Below are 27218 nucleotides of genomic sequence, written 5' to 3'. Positions count from 1 at the left end.
CAGAATTTGAGGTACTTATATACGAGAATACATATTTCTTTGTCTCTTTTGAGCAAAAGACACGCATCAACATCGTCGTCTTTCCGGGTCGGACACGATCCGCTACGTTCGATAGATATTTTTCTCCAACATGCTCGGTAGCTCGCAGAAAAGTGTGAATAAATTAAATAAACGGAGCTGCAACTCGTCAGACAAAATCACAGTTGAAAGCACTGAGAGATTTCTTTCGTAATCGGAAGTATCTGCACGATTACGCTGACTCGGTGACGCCGCGCGAACGTACAACGAACTACCGGCATTTCCACTTACGCGATGATATCGTTTCTCCCCCGTCGGTAATTACTTGCTTACACGCTAACTTATGATATTAGGAGTAATACAAAATTGCGTCACTGATTTAAAACCGTCTCAACGACTCGAGAATTAATCCAAAATAATTTATCGCTATAATTGCTGCATTCTTGGGAAATTTCGAATTCCAAAAATTTACAGAATGCGTGTAATATGTAAAATATGTATAAAATATTTAAACTAGAATACTTATTGTGATATTTAAGGTAGCATTCCTTCACCTACGTTCAGAAAAATATAAAAATGCGTGATCGTAGTCTGGGGATCTTGCTATTTTCGTTAATTTTTGGACGTCGACATTTTCCTTAATTAATTTGAACGAACAATAGACGATATATCAACTTTCCCACCGACTGGAGAATTCATTAAAGATATCTTTCGATCGACTAATCGAATAAATTTCAAAACTGATATTCTAAGATTAATAATTCCTCGAGATCGTCGTCGATGGTTGAACAATGAGAATTCTACCGCAATTTGTACGAATGGCAAGGACTTGTACCGTGAGCGATTAAAAACTCGAGATTCAATCGATAAACCTTTGAAATAATGTTTCTCGAAACGTGAAATTCTTCCGAAAGATCGTTTATCGTTTGAATCGAGTTTAATGATAGATATGATCAATAGGAGGTCGCACCGTTATTCGTAGATTAATTAATAATACGTTTTCCTTCGTTTTAAATTACTAGATCGATACCGCTTATTGAGACACACACGTCCGTTTACTTTAAATACGCGATAGTACATAAATATTACTACCGAATGGGCTGCCAAGCAAATACGCCTTTGAATAAAGACAATTTATTCGGACAAATCGTGTATAATCTATAATTATCTAAAATAATCGTATCAAATTGAAATTGAGATTAATCGCTTGCCAACCCATTCTATAATGTACGATTCAATTTTCCGCGGCATGACGCGTAATACAATCTTAGAAAAAGGATAAAAAGAGAAAAAAGTGGTGAGAAGTAAAGACTAATAAAACGAGCCATGTAACGGCGACGATTCATCGATATTAAAAAGAGATTACTACTTTCGGTTTGGCTATCAGCCCGCTATCAGTATTCTGATCTACTTGTCGCCAATCCTTTATCGATTTCTCGATAGCGTAAAATATTCCTCTCAACGTTATCGTATAAATAAATTTCAGTGTGTATTTATGCCTGATGATACTTGTACGCTTCGTCACCTGTGCGATTCATCGAGTTCTTTTTTATTTTCCTTTTTCTTCTCGAAATAGCCTCGCGAAAACGTTCGATCAAATATACTATATTCAAACTGAATCATTCGGTAGAGAAAAGAATGAATCGTATACCGATTTGTGCGTATCTCAGGACGGGTTTCTCTTCGTATTCGTACTTAAGAGGAAGAATTATGTATATATACACGCAAACATCCGTCAAAAAGTAAAAGTATTATCAAAACACAGACTTTCAACGCTTCCTAAATGCATCTATTCCGCTCGAGTCCCATTTGAGAAGAAACTTGAACAAATTAGGCAGACGATGACTAATTACACTGCTCAAAATAATTAGGAGACCGCGTTCCTTAACGTAATCATATAATTTATATAATTTATATCGTTGAGTTTTCGAGATGTAAATTTGAGTTTAGAATTCATCGACCACTTTGAGCAATGCGATATATATTCCAAAACGAAATTGGAAGATTGTCACTAAACAAAGAACACATTGACTGCAAATAAACTTCGACTCGATCTTACACCTTATTTTTTCACATTGCCCGAAACAACCAGAGGATTATATACGTGGAAAACAAACGAATCGAGTATCAAGAATGAAAGATATTGAGAGTATTTTTCAAAATATTAATCAGGTTGTACGAACATAAATAACCCTGTGATTATTTTGAGCGTATCGAATTAATTCGGGTTAGAAGACTGATTGAAAAACTTGAATGCCTCCGAAATTTGCTGCAAGAAACGAAAGAGAAATGCTCGATTCCATCGGAGCAACGTTCCTTTCCCAACGAATCTTCGTTATGTCGGAATTTCTCCGCGTACATTTTCCTTACTTAATAATGCTCTTACTTTCATTATCGCGTGTGCACGCGCCCGTTAACTGCTCTAAGTACACATACAAAATTACGTGCACGCGACCCCAATTACCGACGTGAAATTGCACCGTTTACAAATGTATCTCTACGCGTACGAGCATTGCATATATACTAACGCGTGAACGCTGAAAAAATCGTGCCTTGCATTCGTGTACGTCGATGGTGTAAGTGTACTTAAACACACAGACGCACCAATTGAACAAGGAACAGCGTTCGATAATGGTTATAAGAGAAAATGAGGATTCTACATGCGAACAAACTTTTCTCGATACACATTTACTATTATACTTTTTGCATTAGATGAAAAGGCAATACGAGGCGCTGCACACGTAACAATGACTATGTTTTATAATGAATTTCGTATGCAGAGGATCGCATATTTCGATGTATAACTACATTTAATGGTTGCACTTCTTTTCATTTGCAACAAGAGCATTTGCAAAGTTTCTCTTGCATATTGAAGGTTAGGATACGCGAGTATCAACGGTTCGTCTCTCTCTACTCCGAGAAACCTGAGAAAACATACGTCAGTGTGCTTTTAGCGCTGAAAGTCAGCGCCTCCTCTCGGCGTAGCACTCTTACAAACGAGGGCGAATCTTACGGGATTTGCAGACGAAAAATCGGCGTCAAAATCACGGAGCAGTTTCTTTCTTGCTCTGTTTCCTGTTTTAAAGCAGCTTCGGGCAGCACCTGAGCGCCTGTCGGCGTCGTCCGCAACGACGACGGCGCACGGACGACGACGTCGATTGATTCACACTACTCGAGTTCATTTTGGATCAGCTGGCTGGCATCTCCGAGTTTTGGCTCTGCGACAGCTCCAGCAGATGGCACTCTGATAACGGTATCTGTCTTGTGCGGGCACTCTGCTTTTTCTATAGTTAAAAGGAGAAGACGTTATGATAAAAATTGCAGACTGTATTATACGATCTTGTCAAATAGAAAAGAATTAACTCGTAGAATAGCGAAGAAGCAGTTTTATGTTATTTGGAAGCAAACTCGGTCCTGAGAGCTGTTTGAGTGGAGACTAACTCCGCCATTTTTACTATGTATCTTAAAAATGGTGGCTAAGATTAGCGATAGAAAGGAGCAGTATTGTTAAGTTGATCGAATATCTAGAATTCCAAATCGCGAATATCGCTTTATAGAATGAACTATCTCGGTTATTAACGAATCCTTTTTCCATAATTTCTCTCTATAGTCTATATTTAACATATGTAATTTAAACACTGGTAGAAATAGAAGAAAAAGATCCACCTGTCTTCGGAATGGGAAACAGCCTCTGTTCTCGTTATTCGGTGGCGGATGGTTGATCAACAGATCAGGAGTAGGTGTGTTGTTAGGACCTAGCACGTTCAGTTCCTTAAAACACTCAGTCTCTATCATCTGGAATAAAGAGGGCCTGTTTCACTGTGCAGAAAATAGAATCTCTTTGATCGAACGGAGCATAAATCTTTATGATAAACGAAACTGCAGTCGATCAGCATGTAAATCGCTTTGAATGCTAAAATGGGTTCGTTGGGACGATAGCAGACTGTCTATGACGTGCCAAGGAATGCTTTTGGAACGCCATATTTTTCGATGTAAGTGGTGGAACGGTACGCGTTTTACTTGTTCACAGCGTAGCGTCAAGACGCTCGCTATCTCTCTGTAGTGCTGGATATAAACACCGAAGGAACGTTAAAAGGCTTACCTCGTTCTGCCACGGGATGGACACGCTGCCAGTATTGAATTTACTGTAAAAGGTGTCGTCGGTCGCGTCCAAGTTCACACCTTTTACCGTGGAAAATTGTTCGATATCCAACACGTCCTTAGCGTACACCGCGTGAGGCTGTAAGCAGAATCGATCAACGATAAGGATTTCCATAAAAAAAACACGCGATAATAGTCATCTTTAATATATATATATATAGTAATCTCGGTAGAATACTAAATCTTTGAACACAACCATATACAAAGTATCATATAGTATTTTGATATTTTATTTAATCTATAACTACTCGTGTTAACGACTGTATATGATAAAAGAAGGGTTTAACAGACTTTTGTAAATAATTAGCACAGAGGAAAATAACGAAGAATAATTTACGCTAGCCAAGCTAAGCTTTGAAGGATCTGGAGGATTTTTCTTAGCACAGGAATATAAAAGAAATGCCAGTTTTCTCAAACGAAGGAAGACTATATATATAAAAGGCAACGGCGACAAAGTAAAATCGGTTTGAACGACACCTACTCACATCCGGCACAAACGGCGGTTCCCACATACCGACCTCGACCCTTTTCCAGTTCAAGCACTGAAAGAAGCTATGCAACTTTACTTCCTTAGCACCGTGTCTGCCGCACTTGCAGCCTAACCTGTTCTTCGGACTCTTCTTCAATAATTGCTGACACAGGCTCTTTGCTTCTTCGGTAAACTTTGTGGAATATCTTTCTTGATCTTCTTTCACCCTCCTATCCACCTCTTCTCTCTTCACCTTCTCCTTCCTGGCACGAAAGGGAGCTTGACCTTCGATCATCTCGTATAAAAGACATCCAAAACTGAACCAGTCCGGTGAAAAGGTATATTTCTCATTGTCGATCACCTCTGGCGCCATATATCCGACCGTTCCAACTCTTCCTGTGACCATGTCGCCTTCTGTGATTTCCACAGCCAGACCAAGATCAGATATCCTTACATGACCATGATCGTCTAACAAAATGTTTTCTGGCTTACAATCTCTGTAGACGATTCCTTGCAAATGCAAGTGTTCCAGGCCACAGACTACTTCAGCTGCGTAAAACCTAGCGCGGTTAATGTCGAAACCAGGTTCTCCGCCCATGTTGTAAATATGAAATTTCAAATCTCCTCCATTCATAATCGTCAGGACTAGACACAATGCATCCTTGGTTTCGTAGGCATAGGCTAGGGAAACGACGAATTTGGAGTTAATTTTTTGCAAGATGTTCTTCTCTATGAGTACCATGGCTTCACCCTTGCGCTTTTTAATTCGTTTCTTCTCCAGTTTCTTGCAGGCGTACATTTTGCCTGTTGCTCGTACCTGACAAGCGCATACTTCGCCAAATCCACCCTTTCCTAGCACCCTGTACATACGAAACGTCTTGTACGTGACTGGCTGCGCCTCTAGCCACTTCCATTGAAGATACCTGGCAGAGGAGGGCTATCGTTAGAATCGATATGAAATATGTACTGATAAGAGATTAGATGGTGCTGTCGTAGACAAATATTTGACGATTAGTGAGCTCTTAATGGGACGCTTTGTCGGGAAGATGCAGATAAGAAAGATTGACAGGTTTCGTTGGAAATTCATTGAAAAGGATGAAACGGTTATTTTCGGTGATAAATATTTCACACCTTATTAAATCCAAAACGTTCGCAACTAATTACAGCTATTCGCTAGCAACCAACTATTATATTTCACCATAATTTTTGCCTCCACTAAGATTTATCAGATATGAAAAATATATTTTCCGTGCTAAGTACGTAGCTTTCAAACAAATATGCTATACTACATTTTGTTAAATTCAGAACCATCAGAATACGTGACAGAGTACTGTCATCCTTCGCCATGTAAGATCCATCGAATATCAAAAATACCTTTGCTCTATCGTTTAATCTCCAAACAGAAATATCGTTTGAAATTTTACTAAATTCGAAATCATCGGAATTTATTCGTGATTGCGAGAGTGTGACAAAGATAAATAGGTGTAACATCCCGAGGAAAAGATTGCAACGTCGAATTGACTAGGTGAAAAAAAATGAAGTTTAAATAAATTACCTATAGAAATAAAAGCTGGTTTGGAAAGCTGAAAAAGGTTCGCCGGCCAGAAAGTTTTTCACGGTCTGCGCGATTTCAACAAAGAGCTCCTTGCCGCCAGTGCCGAGTCTCTCCTCACACTGGGCGATCAAAGAATCGTTTAGGATGTCGACGACCTCTGAGCCCTCCCTCTTCAGGTATTGCTCGAACAGGTCCTTGGCCAGCTCGGTCCGATTCTCATCCATCTCGATCTCGTACTTCTCGATGGCGTCCAGGAAAAGATTGTACCGATGGTAAGATGGCTTCTTGTCCTGGCAAAATTGCCTGAACAACAGCCTACCGATCGGTTGTTGATCCACCACATAGCTGTACCTGATGTCTGTACCAGTCAAACGGGCGAATGAATAACAAATGGTTGTTACGACTTCTCCTACATAAACGATAGTAATTAAAAATATATTTATTTTTTGTTGCATAAAAGTTTATCGGGCATTCAACTACCATCGTCCTCGCGTTCGAATTCTATCATTACGAAATGCTAATGATTTTTAACGTTCTTTTCTATCTGTTTGTTGACACGTTTAATACAAAATGTACTTGACAATCTTCTCTTCTACATTGTATCTTTATTCGCGTATTCTCCCTGCAGTTTCCCAGCAAAGAATTTGATAGCTCTGTATTTAAATTTCTATTTAACTCTAGAACACGTCGTTGCGAACAACTTAATAACGTAAAATTCGGAATATTCTACACGTATTGTTAAAAAATAAAAATAAGATAAAAACTATTTAAAGTTCTTGCTTGAAATCTTTCGCATTTTTCATCTACGCGATCATCTATCGCCGAAACGCTGTGCATAATAAAATCGGAAGCACACGTTTTAACGCAGTCTAGTCGGTTTCTCAGGCATTAATCAGTCAATTGTACGTCGTGTTAATTTCTTTACGAACGATCGATGGGCTCCCATCGGTTCTCAATTATTATGAAACGTCGCGTCGCATCGCGTCGAGAATCGCGTGGGATTAATCGAGTTGCACGAGGAATATTCTTGGCTCGTGTTTGCTAGGGAAACTCTGATAATCTGCGGCCATTTTCAACGTGATTTCACGATTATCGGCAGCCCTGAAATCCATGCTTGCTTGAAATCGGTTGCTCCCAATGGATTCAACCTGCCGACCGAGGAATTAATTTCGCGAAACTCGGCGACGCGACGCCACGTATCGATTCGCCTTTCCATCGTTGCATTTTATTATTCAGTTTCACGGCGTTTCACGTTTCAATAAATATTTCATTCCGTACAACGATTAATAGAACATTCGAACCCGCAACGCAAAATTTAATCGTAAAAATAAGTTTCAGTCAACGAGTACGTGTTGAACTACGTATTCGATCGATCAACAAATATCGTTGTTATTCTTTTTGAGGAAAAACTGAATTGTTTTAAATTGCACTCGATCGAGCGATCTTCGTAACTTAGACATCGGTCTTTTCAATCGTTCGGGTCGGTAAATAACGGATGCTAGAACGAACGAACGATGAAATGAAACGAGCAGAAAATCAACAGCACATGGGAATATCGAGCCAAAGATGCTCGCCACTAACTAATTAAGATCAACTAATTAACGTCAATATCTTGTAACGTGCAATTGAAAAACAAGATTTCCCATGTAAAATTGTAAAAAGAAGAAATGTCTACATTACTGAAGCTTTAAGTTAAACCACTATCCAGAGGATTACAATGGAATCCAACAAATCCTCTGGTTCGATGAACAGGAATCTTTCTCCCTGAGATATCTCCCCTTTCCAGCGACTATCCATCCAATTTCAATCACAAAACATCCCACGAAATTGGTTGTTCGACGATCAATCAACCGTGATTCATCGATCAGGCGTAACATTTGATCCCTAACGGGAGAATTCGAAGCGGAAGGTGGTCTAAAAACCAAGCGAAAGGAGACACTTTCCGAGCCTTGCGCTCTCATCACGGCTTAATTAACCGAGACAAAGAAGCTCCAACAGCTTCTTATCTTAATATAGCTTTTCACGTTTTTTTCGTGGCCGCGTGACGTTCGTTAATCCGACACAAGGTGGTCGAACGGTGACGCGTTGATTAGCCGCGAGATTCACGGGGAAAGCGCGACTACACGCGACAGCCGTCACAGCAGATATCGTGTACCACAATTTACCGATTATGAAAATTGTTGATTTCCGTGTCGTCAGATGTAAATATAGAAATGATCTAGTGGTATAATACAATATATTTCGATAAATTGCCAATTTACGTAGAGCGCAGGATATGGCGGTCTAGGGATAGTAAATACGGGGGATATAGGAAAGAACACAGGAAACACGAAGCGTTACGTGAATGTGGGATACAGAATATGAGGAACGAAATATGAAACATGGCATGTGGAATGGAAAGATGAACTATGGGAAGTGAGATGAAAGATATGGAATAACGGTATAGTTGTGGGATATAGGATATAAGATAAGGTATAGGAAGTACGAAATGTGGGGTGGAAATGTGAACTGTGCAACGGGCTTGGCAAGATAGATATAGGATAGTGGATATTAAATGCTGGATATAGGATATATGTACATAAAATATGCGAATAATGTGAAAAGTGGGACAGAGAATGTAAAATGAAATATGCGACTTTCGATGTACGAAGTACGGAAAATAGACAATTTGTTGTGGTATAGGTGATAATAGGATGTGAGACGCGAGACGTGAGATGTGGATTATAAGATGTTTATAGGGTTTCAGATGTGCGATCTAAGTAACGACGAATAGAGGGCGAATTTATTACTGGATCAAACTTCATTTCAATGAGCGGAATTCGAGCAAATACAATTCTACTGCACAGCGCGCGTGCGAAAACTTACCCAGCTTATCTTTTAGGCCGATGCATTGGGAAATGTGTGGAAACTGGAGTATCTTTCGCCATTTTTTACTCTTACCCTTGTTGCTGTCACCACCGCCTGCAAAACAACGATAATACGATTAAGATCAATAAATTGGAATTAAAACAAAAACTATCGAAACACGTTTTATAAATATCGAACAATTGATAGTCTGTTAATTTATCAACGATACTAACGTTATATAGAGGAAAATAAATTGACGAGGGAACGGCGATTTCCCTGGCTCGAAGCGTTTCGATTACGCAACAATTCTCGTCTTGCAAGACTCACGCCAATTAAAACTGCAATAGAGGAGTCGTTCCTGCGATTTCGACGTTGCAAAGCGGCACGTTCGTAATTGAAATTGTATGGTAGTTGATAATTTGTGTAAGGTAAAAACATATTTGATTCGAGATCGTGATACTTTATACAGATACATTTAAAAGTAAGGCTAAATTGTGAGAAACGCAATATTTATTTTTCATATAATTTCCTTCTTCTTCTTACATGGGAAATTAATCTGTTTCTCTTCTCTTCCTTTTTCAAATAATTCGTTACGTTCGTAAAAGGATTCGACGAAATATTCTCAAATTCTCCCCTAGGAAAATATTGCAAGTAATAACTTGCATGGTCCATCGACCTTTTTTCCCTGTCGCGTCCACCTTATTTCGAGCAGTTTCTTTTTTCCGCCGATATATTCGATCATACGTGTCTACTATGACGTCGGATTGAATTTGCTGTTATATATAATGAATACGGGAGAGCGCAGCTACGGAATTCGAGGTAGTTTTCGACTCGCAGGAAACCGCGATTGAAGAAGCGCGATTCCGGTTGAGGCAGCCGGTAATTAATAGTTTCCAAAGTATCGACAGGACGAAGAGGTTTTATCTTTTCGCTACAAAAGCCAACACGAGTGACCAATGAATCATTCGGTACGCTTTGTATCTTTTCAATTGACTATGTGATAAAACTAATGCGAAATTGATGACTCGTCAGCTTTCTCTGGAATCAACGGCTGCATATATTCATTTAGTAAGAATCTTGCAAGTAACGATTATCGATCTTACACGTTACTACGTTGAATTAGTATCATTATCAGGTTTGTTATCGGTTTAAAAGAATCGTTTTTATCTAACTCGAAGGTTTGAAGTTATTCTAAATTATCCCACTAATTGACAGTGAAACTAGGAAAATTATTCGGCGCGATTAAAAGCTTGTCGAAGGAAAAGAAAAGTAATAAGAGGAGAAGAGGGAGAAAAATATAATTTTATCGTAGAAGATCAAGCGAATATGATGAAGTAAGAACTGTAAAACCAACAGCAACGCAAGTTGAAGATTATTCTTTAACGAAAGAAAGACAAAAGAATTCTGATATTACGAAGCTCGACTATCGTCGAGTATACGATGATCCAAAAAGTTAATAAATTAATTTTTGTTGACAATGCGAATTGAAAATTGTCCAAGCCACTTTCTTCCTTCATTGACAAAAATATCGTTTAACTTGATTTAAACCGTTTCTACGATAAAACAACGATCGAAGAAAGGAAGGAAAGACGATTTTACCATTAACAAAACCAAAGAAATATCGAATATTTCATAAACTGAAAGAATTTCCAAAACGCGATTTATAAAAGAAAGGAGTAGAAAATTAAACCTAAAAATTAACCTTTCTCGGCTTACAATTCGAGCGTGGTATCTTCCAATCGGCTTTCGAGTTTCAAAAGGGATCTGTCCTATTTCGGTGCAGATAGGAACGTATAGTACGAGAAGAAAGGGCAATGGTGGAAATTCAGTCGGGGCGACATCGATCGTTGCGGAAAAGACGAGATGGAACTGACGATGAGGTAGATCGATAGACATCCAGGGTAGATTTTGCGCGAACAACCGATCGCGTTTCCGCGAGCGTGCACTCGAATCTTGCGGAGGCGGAAAAGAGGAGTCGAATCGCGTGGTTAGATCAGAGAACGTTGTACGTAGTACGTTCTCGTGATAAATCAGCGACGACCATTACCTACTCGACGGAGGACTTCCCTGCTCTTTTTTCTTTCGCTTCCGTCTGTTTTTCCTCTAATCGTTTTCGTTGATCGAGCATCAAGATTAAAGACAGTTTGACTTTTGGCTTTTTAGATTCTTGGTTTTTCGAATTTTTTAATTAGAGACATAACGATCCGAGAACAGTGAATTTATATTTAAAACATACTGACTAAACATTTCGAATTATAAATTTCAAATACATATACGTATTAGATATATATGTATTTTCAATTACACCTATACCAATCTGATCTATACTAATTAATTATATTAATTAATTCATTATTGCAATATATTAATGTATCGTTGCTATTTTCTGGCCTTTTACAGGTGGAACAGCTTCGATCGATTTCCGAGATTCTTTTGTCATATTTTTTTCATTACTGCTTCCTATTTATAACACAAGAATATGTATATATGTGTAGTAATATAAGAATATAATTCTTATTCTTAATTATGACGGATTAATCTTATTTTTTATTAATTAATTTCATTTATAGACTCGTTACATGGTTGTTAATGTAATCATGTACAATATACTCTATCACGTTAGTCAGCAAACAAACAAACTGACAATATGAAATATTAACTGGTTTCGTCTTCGTTTTGCTCCAGTCACTATCTCTATATGTATTATCATTGCCACAGAATTGTTATTGTATTTGCCCCGTTATGGACTTTAAATAAAACAGCGATAAGCGAGTCTTCCTTCTATGCACGCCTCAAAGAGCTTCGATCAACACGCTATTGTTGTTGAATATATTCAGCAGAGAAACCGAAAAATTCCATCCACGAAACCATTAAAAACGAAACCATCGACATACGATGAAAATAGACTGAGAGAAATAAAAGCGAACAATTGAAAGGCACAAATGAGCAACTGGAAAAAATAAACAACTAATTCGAGAATGAAAGCGAACGATCTAAAAATGTAAAAAAGCAATTGCAGAAAGTAAGCAGACAAATCCAGAACATAAATAAACAAACCTAGAATGTAAATAAATGGTAAAAAAATTTTCCAAAAAAATATACCCGTAACAATACCTGTAACAAATTTTTACTCTTGCGCTTTTATTCGCCCAATTATTTTTTATTTCTATCTTTACCGCTATATTTTCTTTATTGCGGTTATTTTCTGTCTTCTCTTTTTTACTTTTACATTTTCTTTACTTCGATTATTATATCTTCCTTCTCTTATTCGCTGACATCGACATTTCGTGTTAATTATACTACACTACCATCTAGATTTCTTAGATTAATATCATTAGTTAAACTAATTTTAACAAGAACGATGCAACCAGTTACGAAGCGAGGAAAGCACATTTTAGAAAATAATGCACATAACGCAAGATGCGATGGTTCGTTCGTCTCGCAACTGACAAAAATGCATTACAGTATTTGCACTTAATAACGTACGATACAAGCGGAATAAATTTGCAAATTAATGGAACGGGGGTAAATTCTGAGTGTACGTGCGAATAGAAAGCGAGGAATTCGTGGCTCGAGTGCTCGATGAAATCGTTTTGTAGACCATCGTTATGATTAACGACCGTAATGATTTTAAAGTCTCTAAGAAATTTTTGTACGACGAATTTCAGTAACAAAAACCAGTGAATGCAAATATCGAAGGTTCCAAACGTATAACGATGGTAATTAGAGGAAAAACATTCTATCGTATAAGTTTCCCCTTCGTTAGGATTTTTACTATTGTGTAATATTTTTGCTACGATGAATTTCAGAATATCAAGTTTTGTATTTCGAATTCGACAATTGATAAAACTAATAATTGTAATAGTATTGTACGGTATCGTAGCGGTATTGTAGCTAGAAATATATTGTAAATGGATAAAGAAGACACAACGGTACCGAATAGTAGCGAACAGTAAGCGTAGATTTTTCGATTTAATATTTCTTGTACGACCCGATGTGCGTCAAGAGAAACGTGACGTTTCAAAATAGTCGCTGCCTCTTTCCGGAATTGCAAATGCAACCAGATCACGTTTGCAACTACCGGTACACAGAAATTTATTATATCCATTTCTAATGGTTTTAGTAAAAAAAAAAAAATTAAAAAAAAGAGAAGAAAGGAAGCTAAATAATATCGTAGAATAAAGAAGCCGCAACGACAAACTCGTTAAACCTTCTAGGAAATTATTTTTCAGCTGTGAGAATAATTTTATTCTGATATATATCAAAATATTATCTTACAGACCGTGGATGTTTATGCACATTCGTGTCTTTATAAATACAGTGAAAGAGGTGTAATTTAGGAATGAAACGCTTTTAACTACTAAATATTATAAAGAATAATATACCTTTATAAATATAACAAATGCCAAATTAATCTTCGTCTACTCGTTAAATTTTCCACTTATAAAATCTTTGGAAAGCATTTCTCAAAGATTAAGATAACGCTCCTGTTAAAATATCATTGCTCGCCGAATGTAACAATCTGCTCCAGTTTCTATTCTTCTTTTCCAATCTTCCTCCACGAGCAATTATTCCCAAATTCTACGTTTATCGATATTACTCGATATAATTAATCGAGCAACTATGTAATCGATTTCGGTTCTGATAATATAAAGATTCTGCCGTATATATACATTTATAAAGTTCAACGAGACGCGGACGATGCGATTATAAACTCATTGACGTCGTTGGCGCATCACGCGAGCCCATTTACCTACTTCTGCCTTTGCCACGCAACACGCTCTCTCTTTTTCTTTCTTTCGATCTCTCTGTTCGTCGATGCTTTCGCCATAGAATACGAAGAGAATGGCTTGCCACTACGCTAATTAAAATTCGCTACTTCTTCGAGCCAAACAGCCGCGCAACACGCCCATTCCTCGCGAACGAATCGATGGAATCTTTGCTATTCCTTGCCTATGGTTTATAGCATTTCAATCGGTTGAAAGGTGGACCACTTCCCCTTCGCGAGGATTCCTTCACGCTAGAAGAGCTTCGATAAGATTGGATCCAGGTTCCACGAGTTTATCGGAGATTCTGATGGGGGTTTTTACGGGGATCGTGGTCCGAAGAGGTTGTTTCGTTGAATCTGGAGAATGTAATCCTTTCTGTTCAGGAATTCTCTCTTTTATGCAACGTTTCTTTCTTTCTTTCTTTCTGTTTATCAGAACTTTCTTTATTCTTGCCTGTTTGTGGTGGCGATTTAAGAAAATCAGAAGAGTATGTTTATTTCTATACAGGTACCTGCGAAGTATCAGATACAATACGAGAATATCAGATTAAGAGTATATAAAACAGAATAAACTTATTGGGAATGGAGGAGACCTACGTATTATTAAGTTATTATTACAATATCATCTTATTGTTTTCTGCGTGTAATTGAATATTCTACTGTTGCACCGGCCATTCCATCGTGCAGATACGAAACGAAAGATATAACTAGTTTTCTAGCCAGTGATATCGTTTTACACGCTTACAAATCACTCACTTTTTTAATATAATAAGCATGTCAAGATGTAAGTTTATGTTTATAAGGTTCTACATTAATTTCTAAATTTGCTTCAATAAAATTCTACGGTAATTTATTTCTTCGCCTATTAAAAACTGCCCGGCACGCACGTTAGCAACTCGATAAATATTATTTATTATAAATTTCTAGCACGCGCATATAAAAAGGCTCGCCACCATTGAATCAAAACCATTCTCGTCGCCATGTTTCATTGATAACCATCAGAAACGTATCTACCCTTGTTTAATGCCTCCCCCGACTCAACACGGACGTAGAATCGACTCGAAACGGTTTCACAGAACATGCATATAAATACATATATATATATATATGTATATATGAGAGGGAGGGAGAGGGAGAGAGAGAGAAGAGTTCTGTAATCAGTTCGTACGGCCGTGTTAGAAGTTAGTCTAATTAGTATTCCGCTTGGCGCGGCGGTACCGCGGGACGCTTTAGGTAAAGCAAAGTTTAGCTTCCTTAACGACGCCGCCTTTGGACTTCGCATGAAATCTGCAATTACCGGCGGTGCGCGGGCGCGAGCACGCTTGCGAGCGCGTGTCAATCCTCGCTGCACTTTATTGCACGCGATACAAAGAGCAAGAACGTAACGTAAAGTATGCAGTTTAATTAGGATCCTGTGCCGGCGCAGGTTCCCATTAAGCCATTTGCATGTAAACCGTTGGCGCAGAGTGGCCTGGACCAGGGGCCGTTACTGCAGCCTCTCTAATGGCAACGTAATTTCGTATACGGTGAATAAATATTCGTGGGAATATCGAGCCGACTGTTGGTCACGAGTAGAACGAGTATCGTGCAAAGTTTTACTATATTTTTCCTTCGTTTCCCCGCGCTTGTATATTTCCACGCCCGAGATTTGAGAGATTTAAAATATTCTTTCGCAAGTTGGACTGAAAATGGAACGATTCGTAATTTGTATTAAATTTTTTTATCAACGAATTATTTGACCGAATTATTTGACGAGTCAAATTTGAAATAAAGATTTTTTAAACATACAATTTTAAAAGATCTTATGAACATTATGTAATATCAAAAAAAAGGGGGGGGGGCATACGCTTGGTCCATCATATATTTAAGTTCGAGTTTCTCGGGATAGTATAATGCAGTGCCGCAGACAGATTGTCGTATAGGACCGGCGAAATGCATATAATGTAGCGACCAGCGTATAGTTCCAGAAACGTCGATTCGCCTTCGGTCCGCTTTTTTTCACATACACAAGGAAGGTGCATACGCATCATAGGCGCGAACGGTGGCGTGACCCAAGCGTAGTGGGGGGTCGCCTCCGAGAAAAGACAAAAAAGATCGAAGGGCGAGCAGTACCATTTTGAGGAGTCGGAGAGTGAAAATCAAGAAGTGAGAGTGTTGCCAGCGTTGTGAGAGTGTGGTTCACGTGAAAGAGAGAGCGTTAGATCTGTTGTGAGGAGAGTTACAAATTAACTATTGCGTTGTCTAGACCATAATACGTTATTGTGATTAATTAACATCTGTACAATCCATTCATCGTAAATAAATCATCATTATAATATTATATTTACGATATTACAATTATGAAAACGAAGGTGCAGCAACTGATATTCTTATTAACTTTTTTTTTTATGAAAAATTGGAGATTGATCCGGTATTAAATTTTGAATCTCCTATCGATTAAATTTGAAATAAAAGGTCCTAAATATAAGAAATGTTTCGAAAAAAATATATACAAGAGAATTTTGTAATTTTAATGATCGCTATTTCTATTGAAATTTTTATGTATGAATCAACATTTATATGAATAAGTTTACAATTAATTGACAATTTAAATCTGGATTTTATATAAATTGCCGAATATTCCTAATCGATTACCAATGTAACATCAGGAATTTTGGAATTTGGATAATGAAACGCGTGATTAGCCGCGCTCGGGAACTTGCAAAACAGTTCGGAAAGTCGGCAGGATACCACGAAGCCATTTAATTATCCTAAAAACATTTCTGCCGCAAAGACAATTTAGAACGTGCTTTATGAAAACTTGCGAGCTGTCCGCGCGTGAAATTTACCGATGGATGAGACCGGCGCGTTTCCACGGTGTAATAGTAAACGTTTCGTGGAATTCACTTCGATCGGAACGAAATATCGTTTCAGTAATTACCGTATATCGTCTACCATTGAATTTCTACAATTTCTACATTGACAAGACTTTATATGACTCCAGTGAAGAGATGTTCAAAATGTCTCTCCAACACTGTTATACGCATAAGCTCTTCGATATTTCGTTAATAGTTTGCGTTAAAAAAATATTTCTGTTTGAACAGCTACTGTCTATCTACTTTGTGTTCACATATGATAGTTGTTCGCTATCTCAACAATGGACAGAAGACGTATCACGGTGTTTAGTATAACTAGGAACACGTGGTGTGCGAGGGAACAGCGTTGTATCGCAACAACGTAACAAAACAATTACATAAGATGGTATAGAACGAGTTACATACGGAGCAAGAACCGGAAATTTAATGTCATTGCTGATGATACGGAACGTGGGCTTCGTATCATGAAACTGTATCTACATATATGTATATATATATATATATATATATATATATATATAAAACTCTCGATACTTGGCATAACATTTTTCCTCTCTTTTACATAGCTGTGTAGAGATTCTCAGTCTAGGATTTAGCGATTTCCTAGATATCTATGATCGATAAATCGATAAAAATCGATACGACAATAAGCAACGTTTCAGTTGAACAAATATTATGACTTCTGCCTTTATGTCTAGTAAAAAGGAAACGCACGAGACTTCGCTTTTATTGACTCGCATCCACAAAAGCTAACCTCTAAGAGGAACCGAAGATTAGATATTGAGAATAATAGAAGCCTCGTATGAATCGCTTTCTGAAAACACCAGACGGCTATAAATAAATATAAGCTCGTCTACGAGCAAATAAATATGCCTAACTCGACGAAAGAATCTCGACTCAAAAGATAGCACGCAAATACGTAGTAGTTCCGGTGGCAACAAAGCTGTTGGTCAAATGATACAGGTGTCATCCACTTAGCGTAAAGGTAGGTTAGTATTCGCTCCATGGCAAAAGAGAAACACGTGCAAAGGACAGAGACGAATGACATTTCTACAGATACACAATCGTCTACACAGCAAATAATTGAGCAATGTAAATGGCGGACTATATACATGAAAAAAGAACAATAAAAAATGACGTTGATGATGATTCAGCGAAGAATATAAATCGCATGCTAAGAAAAGAAGAAGAACGTAAGTGTTAGAATAATTAATTTTAGATCTTGGAGCTATCTCAAGATAGAAGCGAAAGCTATAAATGCAAACTTTAAAACCAATATTTCTCTATGTTAAAGATATCCACTCCAAATTGCAAGAAACAACTTCGAATCGGTACTTCTAAGTACTAGTAGTAGTAGTAGGTAAGAACTAAGAATCATGTACATGAAATTAAAAACCTACTTCTCTGGGTCATTTATTTTATTTAAGCCTTCAGATAATAACTCGTCACTCACCTTCTCTCGCTTTGAGGTACACAGTGTTTGCTACGATGTTCTCCAACTCCATCAATTCCAGCTTGATCGAGTTTACGCGGCCGAATCGATGGAGAGAAGCCTGGTGGGCGACAAACGAGAGGAAGAGCGTAGGCCTCGAGCGGAAGTCCGGTCGGCTGGTATAGTTTTCCGGGGTTGATCACCCTGTCGGGCTCCAGCAGACCAGCTCCCATCTGCGGCCCCAGGACACCACCAGGGCCGAGAAGTCCCCCTTCACCGAGGACCAAGGACAACAGGAAGGACGTCGACAAGCTGTTGGACGGCTTGGTCGAGTCAAGTCGAATTCGAGGTTCGAGGTCGTGCGGCGTAGGTCCCGCCGTTTCTGGTGCTGACACCGCGGGGAAACCACCTATCGAGTCGACTCGAGTTCGTTGGCCCCCTCTGCCGGTCAAAAACCGACGTTTCCCGCCACAAAGTATGCGTATACGTATATCGAGCAAAGCATGCACGACGTCAAACGGGTTACACGAAACCGGACTTTTCACTTGTCACACTGTATCGTGTTGGTTTCCTTGATTCACGGTGTACGATCCCAGGGTCAAGGAGCGGCTTTCTTGCGTAACGTTTGTACCAGCGAGTTTCTTCCGTATCGATCGTGGATTTAGGCATTTACAGCGACGCGTGTCCACATCGTGACCTTCTCCTATTTGCGAAAAACAGACACGCCGGATGAAGCTTCATGGGGATGAGGCGCGATCGGTAAGCCGTCACGGAATCAAGCATTCAGAATGCGCAGGATTCTTCTTCCACACGCTGTGTAACCCCTCTTTATCGCTCTTCCACCCCGTGACTGAGGACGAAGCTCGATCGCAGCGCGCGTTCACATTACAAAGAAACTATAGTGTCGTGTAATCACGTGCGACGATGCGTCGTTGTCTCTCTTTCTCTCTTTGGTATAGTTCGTGTCGCTTGCGTCTCCTTTAAATATCAGCAGAGATTGTGCACGAGACACACCGCTAACGATCCCCTCGAATAATCGTTACAACAGCAAATCCTAGTGGCGCGTTAGCATGCCATCGTAAAAATGTCACGTGTGTTCTGCGGATTCGCGTACGGACACGACACTCGTAGGCATGTAGCAGCAGTGCCTTTCACTTTAACGACGGTGCGAGAGATGCCTCCGCATGTGCTAGATGCTAGATCCTTCTTCAACTTCGGATCGGGGCTTCGATCGTCGATTCGTGAATGTCGAGAGACTCAACACCCACAGAGATTCGTTTCTTCCTTTCCCTCGATATTAGAGCTGCAACAGGCAGTTAGAGAACCATTGTAACCTCGCGTACTGGAAACACGAATTTGATCTTCGGCCTATGCGACGAAGATTCTTTCTATTTGTAAATTTCCGATCTCCTTACGTGCGGATGTCGCTTCGTCGAGCGTTTAATGTATTCCTCTTTGCGTCGATCTCTGATGTACGTTCTGAAATAAGATTTCAGATTGTTCGTGTTATTAGTGTGAAAGGATTCGCGAACGTCCACAGTGGCGTAGCCAATCGTTTCATCCGAAATCTCTACCGACATCACTTCGCTGAACATCGTGTACGAGAATTTTCATCACTTTGATCGCACGAATATCAAAGTCAAAAATGTCGGATGCAATTTTTTTATGACGCTTTGCTTTCGAGAAAATTAAGTTTCAAACTTTGTCACGTATACTTAAACTTAATTAATTACGAACTAGGTATACGTAAACGATCTACTTGCTTTACACGCGAAAATAAGTAAAAACCGTGAAATAAAATTTTTCCGTTTCTGGCCCCATTTTCTACAAGAACGTGTTTAGTTAGGAGTTGATCCGGTACACGCACGAGATACATTTTTAAATTCATTTTCCCCGATAAATCTGTACATTTTTTATTTATTTCCAAACGTAGAACAACTTGCTATCGACTATTTACTATTGTTTAGTTTAGAATAAACCAAGTTCAAGAATACTTGGCAAATTTTCAAACTTGATTTTTTCGAAAACGGAGCGTCATATAAAAACATTTTATTCCACGTTTTTGACTTGTTTGCCCGTGTACATTCCTCTCCATTTCGCTTATACCGTCAGTTCGGCGATGTATGCGTATGTACGTGCGTCTCAAAGGGATACGACTGACAGTAAGTATGCAAGTACACAGTCAAAGGACCATTGCCATATAAAGTGTTCGCTACGCCACTGGTCGTTTGGGACGGGAACGAGAGGATATCTCGATCGTCTGCGCCGGTCGTTCGTTTCTCCGTGTGGCGTGAGTGAATTTTAAAAATCATCATGCTCCTCGCACCTCCGCCGTACTGGTTTATCTGCCGCGCGCAACAGACGCACGCACTTATCGTCGCGCGTTCTGCATGCGAAACTACAACCGCGCACATGTGCGTGAACACTGGACGCAGCAGGTGCGCTACGGGGATAAAGATAACGACGCGACTAAGCGCACCGTCGGCGTAATATCCGACGTGGTAATCTAATAACTTTTTCCAGAACTCGATTCCCACCGATCGTCTCTCTTATTTTCTCTCTCTCTCTCTCTCTCTCTCTCTCCCTCCCCTCTCTTTTCAGGTATTTCTTTTACATGTACAACGTGGTGGCGGAAATCACTCTATGCGATATAGAACGCGAAAATTTTATCTGCGAATATAAATCGAGAACATGATATATTTACATTTTTCTTGCGAGATAGATAACGTGGATAGTTGAGTATTTAACTATAGTGCAACGCTATTCCATTTCCCGAGCGCTTCTAATTACAAAATTAGGCGGATAATTTAAAATATTATCAAATTTCCGAAACATTTATTTCTAATTTTGGATACAGTTAGTAATTATAGCATACTTTTTCTTTAAAGAGTGGAAATCCAAATTTACAAATTATTCTGTGGTGTATGCTAAAGAGGTGCAATTTGTTTAATATACTTAATGTCTTTGTAATTCTTTTATGGATATTCTAATCGGCAGAAATACTCAAGATTTCATCACTATACCCTCTATATCCCCATACCTCTATCACGGCCCAATCATGAACATAGCCGTCGAATCGACTTCCAACGGAATTAGATTCAAACTAGATGGATTCTCGTCAAAGTGGCTCTTACGACTTGCTGCATTACACCGGTAAATCCTATTAAACTGCGACGGCTAACGAATGGGTAACCCGACACGGGCTCTAAATTAAGTAACAGGCGAAAAAAGGAGGAAGTGGGGGGTTAGGCAGGAGGTTGGCAGGCGGAAGAGGAACGACGAAGATCGTTAAAGGTTTTAAATGCTTTTTCTCGATGACGCAATTCCAGTACCGTGGAACCGGATTAGGAAGCGGTGAGCAACGATGATAACGAAGAGGAAAAAAACCAATGACAATAAAAACGCTACCGCAAAGGAAATAACGATAGCCGGTATTTTCCCCTGACTGATTAAAATTGTTTCTTAAAAAATCACCTGTGTCCTGTTGGATATTTGAAATATGTCTTCTGTAACCACGATCGTTTTCGATCCACCTTGTGTTTCATTTTTAAGCGTCGAATGGATAATTCGATTACTTGGGCCAGAGGTAATATAATATCCCTTTCCACGTAAGCGATTCTGTACTACACAACCATTTCACTGCAGGTGACTAGAGTAAAACGTCGATCATATTAATCACCGGGCAGACTGAATGGCTGCGTTCTGTTCGTTTAAACGAGAGAAAATGAAAACGTTACCGATACACTGATATCAGGTTAACCGGTTAAGATTTTGCTTCGTTATCAATGAATATCGCTCCAAAAAATTAGTTCCATGAATTGTTGGGACGAAAACAAGGGTTACTTAACGAAGTGTTCAAGTGCTTTTTGATTTGTGGAGTTGATGAATGAGTTGATCAATGTAGCTTCTAGATGGTACAAATGTGAAAGAAGTTCTTTCTATCTCGTTTAATCCCCTCTCTCCTTTACCAACCGATGAAACAATCGTATTAAGAGGAAATAAAATACTCAGTGTCACACACAATACGGGAAACAGTGCTACCGAGGAATATTTGCTTCCTATCGACTGACTCGCAGCGGATTATGAACGGAAATAGAACCAATAATCGATCGATCGTGGTGGTGGTCGTTGCAGGTATCCAGGTATATATGTACATAATATTATATACGTGAAAACATTGATATCCGTTGAAAGTATCTACGATATATCAGCCGATAATGTGTTCCATACATAATAAACGGTATATACAGTCTAGTTCAGAAGTATTAGAATACTTGTTAGCTTCGTACAAAATATGATGATTCGTTTAAATGTTGCATTCGTACAAGGCAACGACGCAACAATTTGTACGAAATATTATTTTACACAGTCAGAAGAGAAATATGATGAATATAAATTAAGAATCATATATATTATACACATACACACACATACATACATAATTTCCTGACTTTGTTTGTTAGAAAAATGTTACACGAATTAGATGTGAAACTGAAAAATGTTTATATTTAAAATCTCAATTGAAATTCGGAACTGAAAATTAAATAACGTAAGTGTCAGGATTGATCGAAGCAATGATTTGTAAGTCATAGTGAATGTAAATGAAAACCGATTTAGTTATTATACACGAGTTATTACACACAGAAATAAGATTTTTCTTGTAACGTTGAATATGTCTACGTATTGTTTGTTTATTTTAAGATTGCACAATCTGTTTTTGCATAAATTTCAAAGTAGATAATGACTGTTAAACGGTAATGTACATATATCATATATAGCTGGTGTAGCAGGCAAAGAGAGACAGAGAAAGGCAGAAAATTAAGAAAGGGTAGATGACAAGAGATCATAAAATATTAAGGGAAATAGTGAATAAGAAATTTATTGAGAAGAATTATATATATATCTTTCTATATATCTCTTCTCTCTCTCTCTCTCTCTCTGTATATATATATAATATATTATATATAATAATTTATATATAATTAATTATTACAATTTAAATATTTATATATATTATATATATATTTAATATAAATATAATTTATTTTTTATATTATTATATATTTTTTATATTATAATTTAAATATTTATATATATATATACAGAGAGAGAGAGAGAGAGAAAGAGAGAGAGAGAAGAGAGATATGTAGAAAGTGAGAGAAATTAATTCTTCCGTATCAACGTGAATAGCTCTCTGTCAGACAGGAAGAAGCTATCAACAACGCGACAAGAACCGACAATAAAAGTACCGACGGCACGCGCGCAGGAAATACGCAACTCGGTAATACGGAAACGAAGATCCTTTCAAATGTAAATCTAAGCTTCTATCATGGATACATCTCTAATGGAATACTTAAAAGTGGTCGAACAGCAGGAAGTACGCAAGAATGTTACGCTGATCAGAAAATCAGAACGTCCGTATTAAATTGTATTGTATTATAGAAAGTAATTTTTAACTTGCTTCTAAATACATATATAGCTGTAGAAACATCCATGTATCTAAATCAGAATGTTAATACTCGTTAAACTAGTCATATGAATATAAATTAATTCGGATTATTTGCTAAACAAGAAGATTGTATTTTAGACTCGGCACGAAACAGAAACTCACATTTTCATACTAATACATCAATAGAATATGATCAGTCGTAAAATGCTTAAATGCAGTTCTACTTATATTAGGTAAATTAAACATTTCTAGGCTTAATAGGTTAAATTCAAAGATTGCCACATGATTAGCATGTAATTACAATAACACTACTTCTACCTTGGTGTACTTTTATTAAATTAAATTTTGATACAAAACAATTGATGTCATCTATATACTAAAAGCGAAAGAAATACTATATCGAGTTTTATGCATGTTTAACGTAGAGTCGGAAAGAAATGCGGAAAATTCTAATCATGTAAATAATTTAAAAAAGGAAATTGATTCCTGACTGTCGTAAAGATCTGTCAACGATCCATCGTAAATCTCATAAACGTTATAAACACTGCTTAATTCTACTATGTATTTATATATGAATTGCTATGCATACGTACTACCACTCGCATTTACATTTACAGTGATTCACACTATTTTAATCTTCTCCTCTTACGCTCAGATTGATGGAAAATTTCAACCATGAATTATCAAGATGTAAATTGTTTACGTATATTTGCCGGCTGAATTTGAACGTCAGAGAATTTGTAGAAATAAATATCGAATAATGTAACACCATTGATGCAGCGCTGCCTTCCAAGATAAGAATTGTATACCTGGTTGTCGAAGAAAGCGCGTAAAACGACGATAAGTTATGACTACGTTTTCTCCAGGAGCAAAGGCAAATTTTCAAGGTAATGTTACGTACCCCTCCATTAGAAAATAGGAATCGGTATCCCCGGGAGCAAACCACAGCGAAAAAGCACGCCGCCTGCCGATTAGATGCGATACTCATAAATATCGATTATCGTTAAGTTAGATAACAACGAATTATCGACGATTATCGATTATTTCCGATATTTTATCGTATGATAATATTACAGATTTTTTTTATTCGCAATAAAATTGTTAATTAAAGATTGTAAAAGCTTGTAAAGTTCTATTCCAGTTACCTCATCATTTTACCATGAAATTGTCGTACTACTATAACTCTGGATTTCGTTTTTAAGAAACGATATTCATTTCATAAATTTAAAACTAAAGTACAGAACGAGTTATTATATCGAATACAGTAGAGCGAATAAGAGTAAAGAAATTGGTACGATGAATACCAAAAACTATTCTGTAGTACAATAAGGTCCTAAAGCAAAATTATAACTTTTTAAAAATGAAAATAAACAATTAAGATAAAAGTTACCAAAAATAATCGATATGCCATTGATATTTTTCCATCTCTATCCTCGGCGCAATGTACGTTTTTATTTTATTATATTCCGCTATATTGTTTTCATAGAAACTTACTTATTCGATCGATTATATAATTCCCATTACTCTCTATTACTTTCTCCGTTTCTTTCAACATTTTTCAAGCTTTTCAATCGCGTTTTTATGATGAGAATTTTTATGATTTTGGCGAGAAATAATCTTGGAGAACATTTGCTAACCTCTTTATATGTATATCATATTTTTGGAATTCCCCTCACCCACCCACCATTAAAATAATATTACGACAATCTGAATATATTATGTTTCATAGTTTGTCAATTAATACCTATCAAATAATTTCTTTTTTAATTACATTACTCACATAGAGCGTAGAGTGTTATCTTGATGATAAGGTCTTTCTAATTTGACTTCTTCAAACGTTGAAAGGAAATAATATAGACTGACAAAAGTTATATCATTGGTTAAATAACTAGTTAAATAATTTTATAAAAATGGAATATAAGAATACATGGATACTTTGCGTCGAGCAGAATATAACAACGCGAGCAGACGCGGAAACCGCACCAATGAAAGGGGCGATTGAATGAGAGACAATGAACGCCGATGCGATGGCAGCGCGGGCGAGTTCATTGAGAGGGAGAAGAAACTTTTGCCCGCGAATCGAGACGCATTGTGGAATGGCAGACGTGTATTTCCCTGGTGTACAAGATGCCTCTTGTACACGTGAGTCAAATTAAAGAATCAAATAAGGGGAAACAGCGGGGTCTGTTTTACCATTTTTATCAATGCGGATTGGAAACGCTTTCCATCGCCGCATTTTGAGCGAACAACTTAATTTGACACTGTCGGTCTGTATTGCCGCTGTATATATTCTCCATTCCCCTCCTTCTCTACTTCCCTCTCTTTATGTCATTGCACTAGCGAGAATAGCAATGACAGAACTGTAAAAATTTGATAATATCAATGAACTGAATCATATTTTTATTTTGATATAATTAGAGAAATTGAAGCCAATTATGAGTACTTGGATCTTTCATATTTTGTTTATGCGTTATAAGCATTATGTACGATTTTGCATCTTTAATACGTTTTGTGCTCCGTAGGCAGTGAAAGTGGCGATAGATCGACAATAAAAATGGAAGAAAGAATTTCCATTCCATGAGGCGAAGGAAGATAAGTTTTAATCCGATATTTCAATAAAATGTCATGAATTAGATGCATTTTTATTTTTCTATAGTTAAATATTCTAAGAGAGTCCTTAACCATCGAACTTTCGTTGATAATCTTAATTATCTCGTGGCATGGAGCGCGTTAATTTCCCACACACGCGCAAACGTCCGTAATTTAGTAGTCTCCGAGGAAATAAAAAACATCTATCTTCCATGAACATAGAAACATTTAAACAATACGAAATATCCTTAGAGGTGACACCCGAAAGAAGCCCGCCTAAATATTCTCGTGATGGAAACGTGACTTTGCGACAACCGATCACGAGACGCCGCACCGCGCCGGCTCTTGAAATCTGTCACACAAGCAACACGCACAACCCATTATACGCGACACTAAAATAACCACCAAACCCATAACAAGAATATCATAAAATGTGAATATAGCTTATCTAAGCTATATGATTCTAAGCTCGGAAGGAAAAGGGAGGAAGTAAAGGACTCGAAAGATGAAAAGTGGAGAAAGACGCCGCGTTACCGACGGAGCGTGTCGTGTCTCGCACGTCATGGGCACGAGTCAGTACGACATCGTTTTGTGAAACACGAGACGGGCGTAAACGATCTCAGGATGATCTCCATGGGGGTACAGACCGGTCGAATTGGAGAAGGGAGGACACGTTATGGCGTTCGGTACATCTAGTATAATGTAACACACACCGATAGCAGAGCACCGCGCGGTCGTAACGGCGACACGAAGAAAGCGCAATGGCCGACCACTGCACCTCCGCTGGTTGCTTCGATCCTTCCTAGCCACGAGGATATTTCACACACTTGCTCTATCTCGTTTGAGGATCGGCACACGCGCATGACACGCCTTGTCCGAGACTTTCAGATAAATAGGAGCCCCGGATGTTTTTATTCCGTGTAACGAATGCAGCTAGGGACGGTTCGTACTGTCCGATCGTATGAACCCGCTGCCACTCGCACCAGACCGTCACGCACCGTCCCGTCCGCTGGATAGAAACCGACTGACTGACATGCTTCTTCTCGAGCCGCGATGCACCGCCACGGATGAGGAG

At 38.2% G+C, this 27218-nt stretch overlaps 1 protein-coding gene across 2 annotated transcripts; it reads right to left on the bottom strand.

The window, feature by feature from the left end:
- On the bottom strand, window positions 1-27218 carry LOC117240269 (G protein-coupled receptor kinase 2). Of its 2 annotated transcripts, XM_033506248.1 has the most exons (8): window positions 26857-27183; window positions 18127-19408; window positions 9069-9164; window positions 6204-6561; window positions 4665-5571; window positions 4121-4258; window positions 3685-3813; window positions 1-3302 (listed from the first exon to the last, which is right to left on the bottom strand). In XM_033506248.1, the coding sequence occupies exons 2-8, from the start codon at window positions 18176-18178 to the stop codon at window positions 3207-3209; spliced, it is 1776 nt and encodes a 591-aa protein (XP_033362139.1). In that variant the 5' UTR covers window positions 18179-19408; window positions 26857-27183; the 3' UTR covers window positions 1-3206. The 2 variants fall into 2 exon arrangements, 1 of the variants encoding a protein (XP_033362139.1); XR_004494645.1 differs by lacking the exon at window positions 1-3302 and having other exon boundaries at window positions 4661-5571; window positions 26857-27218.

The sequence above is a fragment of the Bombus vosnesenskii genome, unplaced genomic scaffold (genome assembly GCF_011952255.1).
Source record: "Bombus vosnesenskii isolate JDL3184/JDL3185 unplaced genomic scaffold, Bvos_JDL3184-5_v1.1 scf7180000014579, whole genome shotgun sequence".
Classification (NCBI taxonomy): Eukaryota; Metazoa; Arthropoda; class Insecta; order Hymenoptera; family Apidae; genus Bombus; species Bombus vosnesenskii.
The sequence above is the reverse complement of the archived record's forward strand: the minus strand, read 5'-3'. Positions and strand labels throughout refer to the sequence as shown.